Genomic DNA, 12,750 nt, shown 5'->3' with positions numbered 1-12,750 from the left:
ACTTCACCTCAAAACACTACCAAAGAACCAATTCCATAAATACCAGAATTACCAAATTACCCTTGGAAGTCAAACTGGTCAATTCTTGGTCAAAGTCAAAGTCCTCAGACAAAGTCAACCTTCCTGGTTGACTTCTACTCGCCGAGTCACCCCGTCGACTCGTCGAGTTCCCACACCCAGAAAACTCTCATATCACAACTTAACTCGCCGAGTCGCCCCAAGACTCGCCGAGTCCAACGATCTCTGAGTCCCATCCTGTCCAACTCACCGAGTCACCAATCGACTCATTAATCCAAAGCTTTAATCCAAAAGAGATTGGGTTCTGCAACCAGACTCACCGAGTCTAAGAACAGACTCGCCGAGTTGTTCTTCCAACTCGCCGAGTCCATGTACATGTTCATACAACTCGTCGAGTACTCCCATCTGACTCGCCGAGTCTCTCCAGTTCTCAACCCATTCAGAAGCTATTCGAGCCATGCAAAGGCTCAAATCCATAGATCCACCCTTCTGCAATCAAACCCTCACATAAAGTTGCAAACTTTACGTGAAACCATGGAGATTTAGGCCTAAAACACACTAGGGCTTGGGTTTTAGACAAAGGGGCTTTGCCAACAACTCAATGACCAAAACTTTATGACATTATGGACCATCACAAGCCTAGATCTGAAGTAGAAACCTCAGATCTAAGCCTCTAACTCGAAATAGCTCTTAAACATACCAAAAATGCCCCAAATCTCAAATGATAATAGATCTAGATACCAAAGAGCCCAAGCAACAGATTATTATCTCCAATATATGCTCCAACTGAAGTAGATCCTGGATCTACACCACTCCTTTGCAGCAAGCCTTTAATTCCTTAAGCTCTTTCCCACCAATTTCCTCTTCCAAGCTCCAATCTCCTCAATAATGAAGTCTCACATGAAGGTTAGGGTTTATGGAACTCTCAGGGGGGAATAGGAGGCTGGGAGAAGGACATAAAGTCCTTTAAATAGGGTGCAAACCCTAAGATTAAGGTTTTCTCATTCCAGTACCAACTCGTCGAGTCCAGCTTCCGACTCGGCGAGTTGGTCACTTGATTCGCGATCCAAACCTGCTCCGACTCGGCGAGTAAGCGTACCTACTTGTTGAGTCCCTTCCTTTATTTACACTTAGCTCCCTTCACTTCTTATTCCGAACTTGGGATGTTACATTTTATTTAACAAGTTTGGTTCAAAACTCTAAAAATGAATCTAACTAACATTTTTTATTAAAATTTCACCTAAGACAATACCACCTATTAATGTGATATGTATTTAATTTATGTTCCCCGTGTTTAACGCGGGTCATAATCTAGTTATCCATTAAAACTGAATAACGTTTGACATATTATTCAGGAACACAACAAATCAATCAAACTTGGCCCGTGCATCAAAATAATCCATTACAACTATATTTAGCAAACTATTCAATAAAACAAAATAACTCAAATACACAGTTACACTGATAAGATGGTTTAGGCACTTTACAACTTAGATTTGCATGCTCTTTTTTTTAGTATCTTAGTTGTGGATCATACTAACTTTTATAAAGTATTTTATTCGGTTTATCTTAAATGTGGGGGATCATACTAATTTTTATAAAATAGTTATTCGGTTTAAACGTGAGAATAATAAAGTAAAAGATAAAAAAAGAAAAGGAGGAAAACAGTGAGTCGCACGACACTGTATTTATCTTTACTATGGACCCGTCTCGTCATCTTCTCAGACTTACCGTTGAATTCAAGACTCAACAAATTCCTCGCAGGAAAGCAAGTAAAAAGGCAAATTCTCAAAATTAAATAGGAAAGGGCATAATAGTCTTTTTACAATAGCCCATTCTTCCTCCGCCTTCAAAATTAGACGTTGCAGTTGAGGCACAATTTATGCGACTTCAAGAGAAAACGTGCCCCCCTTACCTCACCTCTCTCTCTCTCTCTCTCACATACTTTCTCTCTCTACAATGGTGTGACTAATACCTACTATTGACAGGGTTGTTTAATTTTCATTCATGTTACTGTAGAATCTGGATGCGTAAAGAGGTAATAAACACAGATTTTCACTTTTTATGAACTTATTTATTTCAAACGGTGGATTCTTTGTTGCTTTTATGACAGGGTTCTTTACTTTTCAGTCATGTTACAGATGAATTTGAAGGTGTAAAGAGGAAAAGAGGTAAACAACATAAAAATTTTCACAGGTTCATAGATTTATTTTTTCTACGAAAAATATTTATATAATCATATCAATCGGATTGTACTTCGTTCATTTTATGATTATGCACTTTGATTCTACTCTTATTACTGAAGAACTTGGAGTTGTAATGAAAAGAGCATTTCACAGGTCTTGATTATTTTGCTGAATTCATTTGTTTCAATCTGTTCATAAATTTTTTGGTTTATCATTTTCAAGGACGATTTTTTTATTTTATTTTTTAATTTTTTTAAATGTTGAATCTACATAGACAGACTGTTAATAGTTTTTATGAACTTATTTATTTCAGTCGTATCATTTTTTATTCATTTCTATGATTAAGCGATTTGATTTCGCTCATGCTAAAGAAGAATTTGTGGAGACGTAAAGTATTGAATAGAACATTTCACATGTCTGTTAATTATTCTGAGTCGATTTATTTATTGTATTTATTTCAATAGCTTTATATTCTTTTTTTGATTTTGTTATTTTCTGTACGAATGTCTTGTTTTTGTTTTTTATGTCGAATCTACAAACTACAAAGGCAAAACATATGAATTAATTTGACCTATACATCTATATTAACTCCAACTAATGATTTTCAATATTTATTCTGTGAGATTTTCTAATTAAACTACATTTTTTTTAGGTCCAGGAGCTCAATGAACAATGGATAATTCTTACGTGAAGAAAATGGCAGTTGTTGAATTACACAAGGCGTCAACACTTGATTCATATGTTAATAATAAAGAGAAATCAACCACAAGAACATCATCCATCAGGAAAATGTGGCAGGATCTTGAAAGTGAGGGCAAATGCGAAAGCATTGAAAGTGAAGACACCAATGAAATTGAAAACGAGAGTCCTAAAAACCAAAATCAAGAAGCAGTTGATAATAGATTATGCTTGAAGCGTTCTCCTTCTCTCGATGTTCCAGCAAAAGAGCGCGTGAGGAAAGTTTTCCATGATTGGGGAAGCAAAAGCTTTGAAGGTCATACACAGTATAGTTCACGTATGAATAATTGTTCAAGGGCAGAATCGGTATTTATCCGTAGGGTATATGGTAGACAGGCTGTTCTGGACTTGTTAGCGAAGTTTATGAGAGAAAGGAAAACAGAGGTTGAGGATTTATTGAAAAATCAATTCGTATCAAATTTCCCTCATCGCCCTCGAATTCAGGTCAATTCTTTGTAAATATCACAAAATGGTGTATCTTTCTTTCTTTGTTGTACTAAATACTAATGCTATGATTCTGTTGTAGTCATTGCTGAAAGGTAGATTTTTGAGGAACAAAAGATTTGCAGAAGATCAAAAACAGGCTTCTGTTGCTGAAAGTGAATTAGGGTTATTGAGGCAAACACATTCTGTATCTGATATAAGGTATACATTTATTCCATTTTTTTTTCCAAATCTAACAGCGTTCTTTATTCATATTTCATATTTCATTCAGTTTTTGATCTGATCAGGAAGGGCTTCCTCTCTAAATTGAATAACTATGAGAAAAATGCTTCAGAGGTCAATGACAACATCCGACAAGCTGAAGAAATCGTTCATGAAATTGGTGAAGAATTTGAAACAACTAATTTAACAAGCAAACAGGAAGCTTACAATCCACAACAGTTGTCTTCACAAGCAGGAGAAAGACATGATGATGAAGACGACGATGATGATGATGACGACTTTATCATGCAATATGAAGAAAGAGACGATTCAGTGGAAGAAACAAATCAAATCACTTATCACGCTGAATTCCCACAGGGATCTCAATCGAATGAAGAAGTGCGTTTACATCCTTTACACACGAGTACAGATAGTTTAAATTGGCAAGAAATTTCACATGCAGAAGAAGAGTGGGATGAATCCGATTCAGAAGAAGATGAAGATGATGACAGTGAATGGCATCATTTAACTCGGACCAACTCAGACGAGGGTATAGATGTCAATTCACCAGTAAGAAGCGACTCTCAAGAGTGGATCGAAACCCTAGAAAGCAGGAGTAACGCATTCTATTGGTTCGATGACGATGATAATAACGACAGCAGATTAGAACTCACGCAACTTACAAACAGGTAGATAAATTCATAAATCCAATCACAGCTCAATTTCATGATACCTGAAACATCAAATTAATTCAGAAAATCATTCGCGATTGTAGAAGAACAGTCTCCAATCTTCTTCAAAGTGATTTTGGTGCACGTTTGAATCATCTGTTGATGCAATCATATGTGAATCGACAAAATCAAGCATTTGAATCACAAAATGAAGCTGTTGATTCATCATCAGTTGTCATCCCACAAACAGAGGAGGAAAGGGAGATAATCAATGGATTAAGGGTTGATATGGATGCACTTCAAGAAAGAATGAATGAGATGCAGAGGATGCTGGAAGCTTGTGTGGATATGCAAAAATCAGTGCATCAAGAGCTTAATTCAGCTCTGAATCAGTCATCATCTTGCTATTTATGTTGTGATGATGGTTTTGAATCATTACCTGAAGAAAGGTAAGGATTTTTTCTAAAACGTAAAATCATTACATTAAGATTTATTCATTGAAACATGGAATTAATTATTTGTAATGTTTATTCAGATCTGGTGTACACATGTGTATATGCTCAAAATGTGCTCAGAAAATAAACTGGTCAAAGCTAAAGGAAAGTGTGAGGTGAACAAGTAGTACAAGTTCAAGAGTTATAGAGAATGGGAATTAGCAGATGGAATAAGAAAGAAAGATAGTTAACAGTGTTTTCATCAAGGTAATTAGTAATTACCATTAATACCTTTTGGATTCAATTGTTTATTGTCTTGATTTTGAATTATCCTTCAGGTCCTTCTGATCATCGGTATTGTGTGGTGATGAAATGAAGATGTTAGCTTAGTGCACTGATGACAAATCCCCCCCCCAAAAAAAAAAAAAAAGAACATACATCATCTTTTAGTTTATGTATATTGATTTGGATTTGGGGAATTGTTGCATTGGTTTGTTCTTTTAACATTTATATATCAAATACACTTACTTACACATGGTACATTAGATTCACAAAATTATTAATGATGTGAGAGTGACATGTTATAAAACTTCGAAAATCATAATAGCATTTTAGTGAAAGATGGTTGTCATAATACTATTTCAGTTAAATAAGAAAAAGGTAAGATGTTTACCTTAAAGATCCGGTTACACAAGGTCATATTTGAACAAAGTGTGTACTTTGTTGGTGTTTTTGTATAAAGCTGTTAGTTTGATGGTGTTTTTTGACCAGAAAAACTTCAATAGTGTATTCTAAACGATGTAGAAACTTAGTTAGTTACCCTTACAAGTCATTTTCCCATAGGCTTTTTCGACATACACGGTAAATGTCAATCTCAACATGCTTGTGGTGTTGGTGTGGAGCCGGTAAACTATAGACACGTTGTTGAAAGCACAATGATTGAAAAACTCGGAGCCTCTTTTAAGACTGTATAGAAACATGGTTAAGAGTACTTGTAGCACCCTAACTTTCATAGCAGTATAAATGATATTTCCAAACTTTTTATCACAGTAATGAGAAATCACGTCCCAAAATTTTGGCATATTTAAACAAAATATTGGTGTTTCATGGGTGTTACAAACAATATACAAGAGTCATAGAAGTCATTCATGATAGCATGAAGTTTATACAAAAGTTCCAATGCTAATAAATTGCTTCCATGTTTTTAAGTTCACTAGAAAGGTCTTCTACTTCAAAAGCAATGATACTACTCCATCATCTTATTCCTTGACTTCAATACATGGGTACATATCATTTTAATAGACAAGAAATAAGTACGACTTTCGTCTCGTGAGTTACATTGCTTTAGAGACAAAAACATTAGTACAAAATACAACCATTTCAACGATTCAAACTAAATATCATGACATGCTTAAAATATGAAACAAGAAACAACCAATTCGAAACAACAAACCATAACATAGAGAATACATTCCCTTATTCTATTAGGAGTTCATTCTCCTTTAACCACCAAAATCGTACCTTGGATGGTTACGAAACTGTATTCCACCACCCCTGTCATCGAGATGGTTGTTTATACATTATCGTTTCCTTGCATTAGATGTGTATCTAAACTTCCCAAACATGGCTATTTATAGCAATTCAATACCAATAAGGAAGACTAAGTTACAAAACAATACAAGCACATAATCTTATTCCATGTACCATGTAAATGATATTATGTCCCAAAACAAAGCTAGACTGATGTCGATACTCATGGAGATAGGGTGGGTGAGGTTAGACACCCGAATCGTTTTGGTGGATTGAGTCATTGGGTCAATATTTATAAAGCTTTGGATCATCTAAAGGAGATAGGTGTTAGTTTGATAGATTACTGTCATGTTAAAGTGAGAGACAGGATGAATACTTGATTTTGGTTTGATAATTCGTTGGGTTTAGTTTCTCGAAAGGAACAATTTCCTAAGTTTTTTTTTTTTTTTGCCTTAGAGCCTATTCCGTCAGCTCTTGTTTCAGATAGAAATTCTCGAGAAAAGATTTTGGCTACCTTTGGAAGGCGACCAAGAGTGGGGATCATAGCTTCCCAATTCCACGAGTTGTGTTCCAAGCATGATGAGGTTGTTTTCTTGGATTGTAAACTTTTTTTTGATAAATTTTTTTAGAAGAAAGTTTTACATAGACGTAGCGGGTAAACGAGCAACAAGTTGTGTCACAACCCCTTTTTGGATGGAAAAACTAATTCTTTTAAAAACAAGTTGTGCCACAACCTCTATTGAGTAGCTCAACAACTTCTAGTGCAGGAAACCAAAAGTATCATATGCAAAAGGTATAAACTTGTGTTGATTTTCCATGCACGCTTTCTCATGTTTTGCCACTTTTCATGATGCAACTTTTAAAATAGCTTGCCCCACAGTAAAAACCCCACTCCCCAAGCCCATAAGAAGGGAAACCCCTATTAGATCCACACATGCATGCTTCCCTCCATCCCATCCAAATACTAAAACATCAGTTTGTCTAACTGTTGATCTTCCTTCCAATGGGTCAGTCAGAAAGTTCACAGGTGCCTATTTCTTGGCAGAAACCACAATGCGCCTAAACATGTCGAAAAGAACATCCCTAACCAGATCGTGTCGGTACTTGAAATCCGGGAGCTCTTTACAATGAACTGTATGCTCCATAAATGAGTCCAAGCATGCCTTGTGACAAACATGGCAAGTCTCATAAGCCGAAAATAAAGGGATCATAAAGCGATAATTGAGCACGATACTCCACTGACAACATATGCTGGTCAAGACCGTCAATAGGAATAGTTATAAGAAAATCTTGAGCATTTGGGGCCCTTAGACACTCAAAAATTGCTTTCTGCCTAATCGTCATGTCGAAGTGAACTTCCATGTCTTGGAAAATTTTACTAAAAAGGGCACTCGCCAATGAATGTTGGGCTTTTAGAGGGGTGGTGTCCTTATGTTTGGCTGTCAAACCAACAAATAATGGGATAAAATAATAACAATAAAATTCAAGTCACTGCTACTTCATACACTAGAGATAGTATAGAGTAAGCAGGGTCGGTCCACAGGAATACGGGACTTCTTATTTAGCCATATTCTCACACATCATACAAACAAAAATTAAAATGGGGGATTGTGTTTGAACTCGAATTAAACTTCATAAATAAGCAAGATTGATAACAAAACGCAGTAAAAAAAAGTACATTTCCGATTTTGATTCCTATACATGTATTATGTTGAAAGATGTAATATGATTATAACTCATGTTCAATCTAGGTTGGTAATTTAGATATTAATAAACTCTAATATCCAAGTTGACAAAAAATATTTTATTCAAAACAAGTTCTTCAAATAAAACTTCATTTAATTGATTCAATTCAAATAAGCTCTTGGATCAAATCATTAAATGACATTAAGTTCTTGCACTAATTACCAACAATGTTTAAAATTTCTCTTAAGCTTGGGAATATAAACATTTAATCTTTGATTGCACTAATTTTGATCTAATTGCAACCAAGTAAGTGTGTGTTACTAACATCAAATCATAAAACATATACGAATTTCATAATTTGATTAACTAGATTGATAAGAATCCTAATTCATTGATCAAGTGAAAAGAGAACCAATCAAACATGTAATTAAATCCAAATCAAAGATCACTAGATAATAAACATAAAGTTAAGTGCAAATTACAACTTAACAACAAACACTTAGGAATCAGAATCAGAAATGATTGAGAAATTAGCCACACATGTCTAAGTTAACTACAAATCTAACAAGTATGATCTTCAAATCAACTTACAAAAAGAAAATTAAAGTGTTTCCAAAGTGTTAGATGATGATATGATACACCAAAATCGCCCCTACAGTTCCCAGTCGAAGTTAATTTTGAATATGCCAGAAGAACATGATAAATCGGAAGTTAAAGATTTGAATTTCAATCAGATCACGTTACACGGCCCGTGTAACACATGCCTTGCCATTACACGGCTGTGTAATGATCTTGATGTGCTGAAAAACTTCCAAAACACGGCCCGTGTAACACATGCCTTGCCAAAGCGCGGGTCGTGTAATGAAATGCAAAATAGCTAATCTCCAATTTTCTTCATTTCTTCAATTTAGCTCCGAAAGTTCCGAAATTTCACCGAGAGCTTCCCTTTACCATCCTAAGCATGCTCCAATCTTCAAATTACCCTGAAACATCCACAAAAATGGTGAAATATCGATAGATCCTCGATAATGTCCTTAAATGCAAAATAAATGAATATTATACTAAAAATGCAATGCAATGCTATAAATAGACATGAAATTAAACTATGAAAAGGTGCAATTTATGCACCTAACAAATCTCCCCAAGCTTGAACCTTTTCTTGTCCTCAAGAAAACAAAACAAAAAATAACCTTGGAGGAGATGAATGCAAATGCAAATGAAGAAATGCAAACATAGAAATAAAAAGAAAGAATGCCTCAAGTTATTTATCCCGACAACATAATCATGATTAAAGAGTTGTCAACCTATACCCCAAACACATACAAATGTACTGCATTCCAAATCGGGACAGTAGAAGACTTGGAACACAAAGATTTGCCAAGTACTTGGTTTAATTGCATAGAACCATAGTATAAGGCATCTCCTAGTAACTTTTACTGTCAAGGTAGGTGCATCTCAATCTATAGGGCATGCTCACTGAAGCACTCAACTCTTGTATGCACTCATTTCACAAGATGTGTGAACTCACTCCTATCAAAGAATCTACACTCATTATTTAAGGTGGAGGGCACTTGGCGTCGGTAAGTCATATCCCATTCTTCTTAGTTTTCTCCCCCATGCTCTTCAATAGCTTGTGGTTGCACAATCTTCATATCTTCTTCCAAAATCCGTGTCAACTCTTGGTAATCCATAATCGGAGATAAATCCATATCCATATCAGGAGCGCAAAAGAAATATACAACAACAAATATACAAAATAGAACCATATAATCATAATTATTGGCTTCAAAATAAACTTCTAATATTTACAACTAGAAAACTAGAATGAAAATAATAAACAACTTTAACAACTATTCTTTGGACACATTGATTTGACTTAAACAATGCAAAAAAAAAAACCTAATGTTTAAAAAGCTGCATAAATCCTATTATTTATTTATTTATTTTTATTTATTTATTTATTATTATTTTTTTCTGAACCAATCTTTTTGAACCAAGTGAAGATCATGTGTAATCCAACAAAAAGTCAATCTGTCTAAACTAAATATTACAAAACAAAATAAAACAAGCATATATACAAACGATTAACAAAATAAACTAAAAACAAAACTAGACAACCAAATGAACTTTTATGCCTCCTTATGCCTTACAGATTCACACAATAACGTACTCATGGGTATTTAAAACAAAACGCCCTACATTTGATTATCACCTACTGTGACCTGAATTATTTAAGAGGAGCTGCTTGTCATAATATACCTCAATGCACCGCCACTAAGTGAATAGCAAATAAGCGTGTTCTCAATAGTTCTAAAGTTTCACAAATTAGTGACACCACATGTATAAGGGGTATAAGCAGACAAAACTTTGAACTTGACTATGTATTGTGACAAAAAGTAAAGGCATTCTAAAGATGAGAAGAAAGAGGAGAGAAAAATTCATGAAATGATCCTGAAAACCTAAATGAAAAAGAAAAATATTTTTGTATTTTTTTTATTCATGCAATGAATGAGTATGCAGTTTTTTTTTTTTTTTAACTTTTTTGATTATTGATTATTTATTATTATTATTATCTATGATACGCCTCTCCCCAAGCTTAAAAATATGCATCGTCCTCGATGCTTGGGAAGATAGCGGGACAAATTATTGAGGAAGATCTTGAGGTGGGAATGGAGGAGGATATTGATGTGGAAATTGTGTATTGTATGGTGGGGGGTAAGGTGGATGTTGAGGGTAATAAGGTGGTCGTGTAGGTTGACCACCTAAACAAAGTACCCTATGCATGTCGGTCACAAGGAAATCCACATGTTGGTTGCGTGCTTGTTGATTGTCTCTAAAGGTATAAAACTCTTCCCTAAACTGCACCATCTCAGTATTCATCTCACAAACACTATCATAAAGTTCAGAATAGTCACGATGCAAATGCCGATTGTCTTCATGCAACCTACGAAATTGTTGCATATACATGCATGATGGGGATGCATGACAAGTTCTTGCTGCACTGGAGCAGTAGCATCAGGAATGGGCTCATCCTCATCAGAATCAGGATCATGCTCAGGCATCGGAAGACCTAAATTGGACCTAAGGCGCCACACAGTGTTGTGGATGGGATTAGACAATCGAAGAAGCTGAGAATTATGATGATCGATGCTAAGGTAATCACGACTTTCAACACCCCAATAAATGGCTTCTGTATCATAATCGGTATGGAACAAATGCATGTTTTCAAAGATTTTTGTCGTGAGGTGAGTTCTCCTTCAATAACATCGAGACCGGGTGGAAAGCGAATGGCAAGAGCTGGGTGTTTGAGGATAATTGTGATTATACCCCCACAAAGTAATTTACCACTAGTGCCGCGGGATATTTTCAACAATTTGAAAATGATCCATAATCCAAAATCAAGAAGTTGATTTGGGTTATGAATCATACACCACATTAGCTCTAATTCTTTTTGGCCAACCTTGCTTATCTCATTTTGTGGAAATACAATAGAAGCAAGGATGCGATGAGTGGCCTTAAGAACAGGATGAATGATACTTGATGCTTTGGCAGCACTTGGAAAGTATGCCAATCCTGAAATTCTATTCCAAAAAGCTTTAGCATCCTCTTGAAATGAAAAATTCAATATGTGAAATGGACCGTAAGTGTTAACAATTGGAGCACCAATGAGTTCACATAATTAATTTTTATGCAACTGATAATTACGGCTAAAAGCACAGAATGAGAGATACTCGGTTCTTTGATTGAAAGAAACATATGACAGAAATTCAAGAGTTGGTTGGACATACCCAACATCATGCAATGGCAAAAAACCTTCCCATCCAATAATTCTGAACAAAACACGGACTTGGTCATGAATATGGAGGGATTCAAGAGTGGGCATGTCCGCAAATTTCTGTGCTGCCCGCCTACGACCAAGAAAGTTGTGATACCTAGCTTCTTGTTGAGAGTCTAAGAATGTCAATGCACCCGAATTTTGGCGTGGAGGGTTTGGGTGACGTTGACTATCACTAGAGTCAATGACTCTAGAACGCTTGGAATTACCCTTTTTACCACCCCCACGAGATGATGAAGCCATGAGAAAAAAAATTAAGCCCAAAAATTTGACTCTTAAGCACAATGCACAACCACTTAATATGACCAACACACAATCAACACTCAATACGACAATTTAAGCACAAACATTAAAGTTTTTTGACTAATAATGCAAAGTCAAAGAATTGGAAGGAGAATACCCGATTTAGAGCTTGAAACACGAATTTGGTGCTTGAAATCACTTGTAATCTCTTCCACAATGCTTCCCCAAGCTTATCCTACAAACAATTTGAAGAAATTAAAACAAAATTTTCGGACCCCAATTTCTAGGGTTCTTCCAAAAATCCGAAAATCACTATGAAAATGGTGTTTTGAAGCTTCTTGAGTGTAAGGAAGAAGAAAGGAGAGTGAAAAATCATACACTGCATGCTTAATTCCATGGAAAAATCAAAGATTTTTGGTGCATGTGTGTGTTCGGTGTATGGGAACGGGAAAGACAAGAGTGTTGACTGAATGAGGAAAAGAAAAGGGCTGGAAGTCTTAAAAAACCCGTTTTTTACAGGCCTCATTACACGGCCCGTGTAATGGAAAGAGTAGTGTTACACGGCCCGTGTAACTCCAAAGTTCCGGACACATCTTCATTACACGGCCGTGTTTTGCAAAGGCATGCATTACACGGCCCGTGTAACGTTCTAAGAAACGCACCTAGATTTTCCTTATTTTCACATCCGCTCACTTCCAATCTTCATAAAAATTATTTTTAGACTCCCCTAATTATTCTAAGAACCTTGGAACACAAAAATTAAA

General features: G+C 35.6%; 1 protein-coding gene across 3 annotated transcripts; it reads left to right on the top strand.

The window, feature by feature from the left end:
• The first annotated feature begins 1,899 nt into the window (after positions 1-1,899).
• LOC145093052 (uncharacterized) lies at positions 1,900-5,223 on the top strand. Of its 3 annotated transcripts, none has more exons than XM_079031093.1 (8): positions 1,900-2,056; positions 2,149-2,189; positions 2,857-3,386; positions 3,469-3,587; positions 3,674-4,276; positions 4,363-4,707; positions 4,794-4,959; positions 5,031-5,223. In XM_079031093.1, the coding sequence occupies exons 3-7, from the start codon at positions 2,877-2,879 to the stop codon at positions 4,870-4,872; spliced, it is 1,656 nt and encodes a 551-aa protein (XP_078887219.1). In that variant the 5' UTR covers positions 1,900-2,056; positions 2,149-2,189; positions 2,857-2,876; the 3' UTR covers positions 4,873-4,959; positions 5,031-5,223. The 3 variants fall into 3 exon arrangements, with proteins under 3 accessions (XP_078887219.1, XP_078887223.1, XP_078887228.1); XM_079031097.1 differs by having other exon boundaries at positions 1,901-2,056; positions 2,132-2,189; XM_079031102.1 differs by lacking the exons at positions 1,900-2,056; positions 2,149-2,189 and adding an exon at positions 2,254-2,357.
• The last annotated feature ends 7,527 nt before the right edge of the window (positions 5,224-12,750 follow it).

This window comes from Lactuca serriola, chromosome 1 (genome assembly GCF_051521515.1).
Source record: "Lactuca serriola cultivar US96UC23 chromosome 1, Lser_US96UC23_V15, whole genome shotgun sequence".
NCBI lineage: Eukaryota > Viridiplantae > Streptophyta > Magnoliopsida > Asterales > Asteraceae > Lactuca > Lactuca serriola.
Note: the sequence above shows the minus strand (reverse complement) of the source record. Positions and strands in the feature narration are given on the sequence as shown.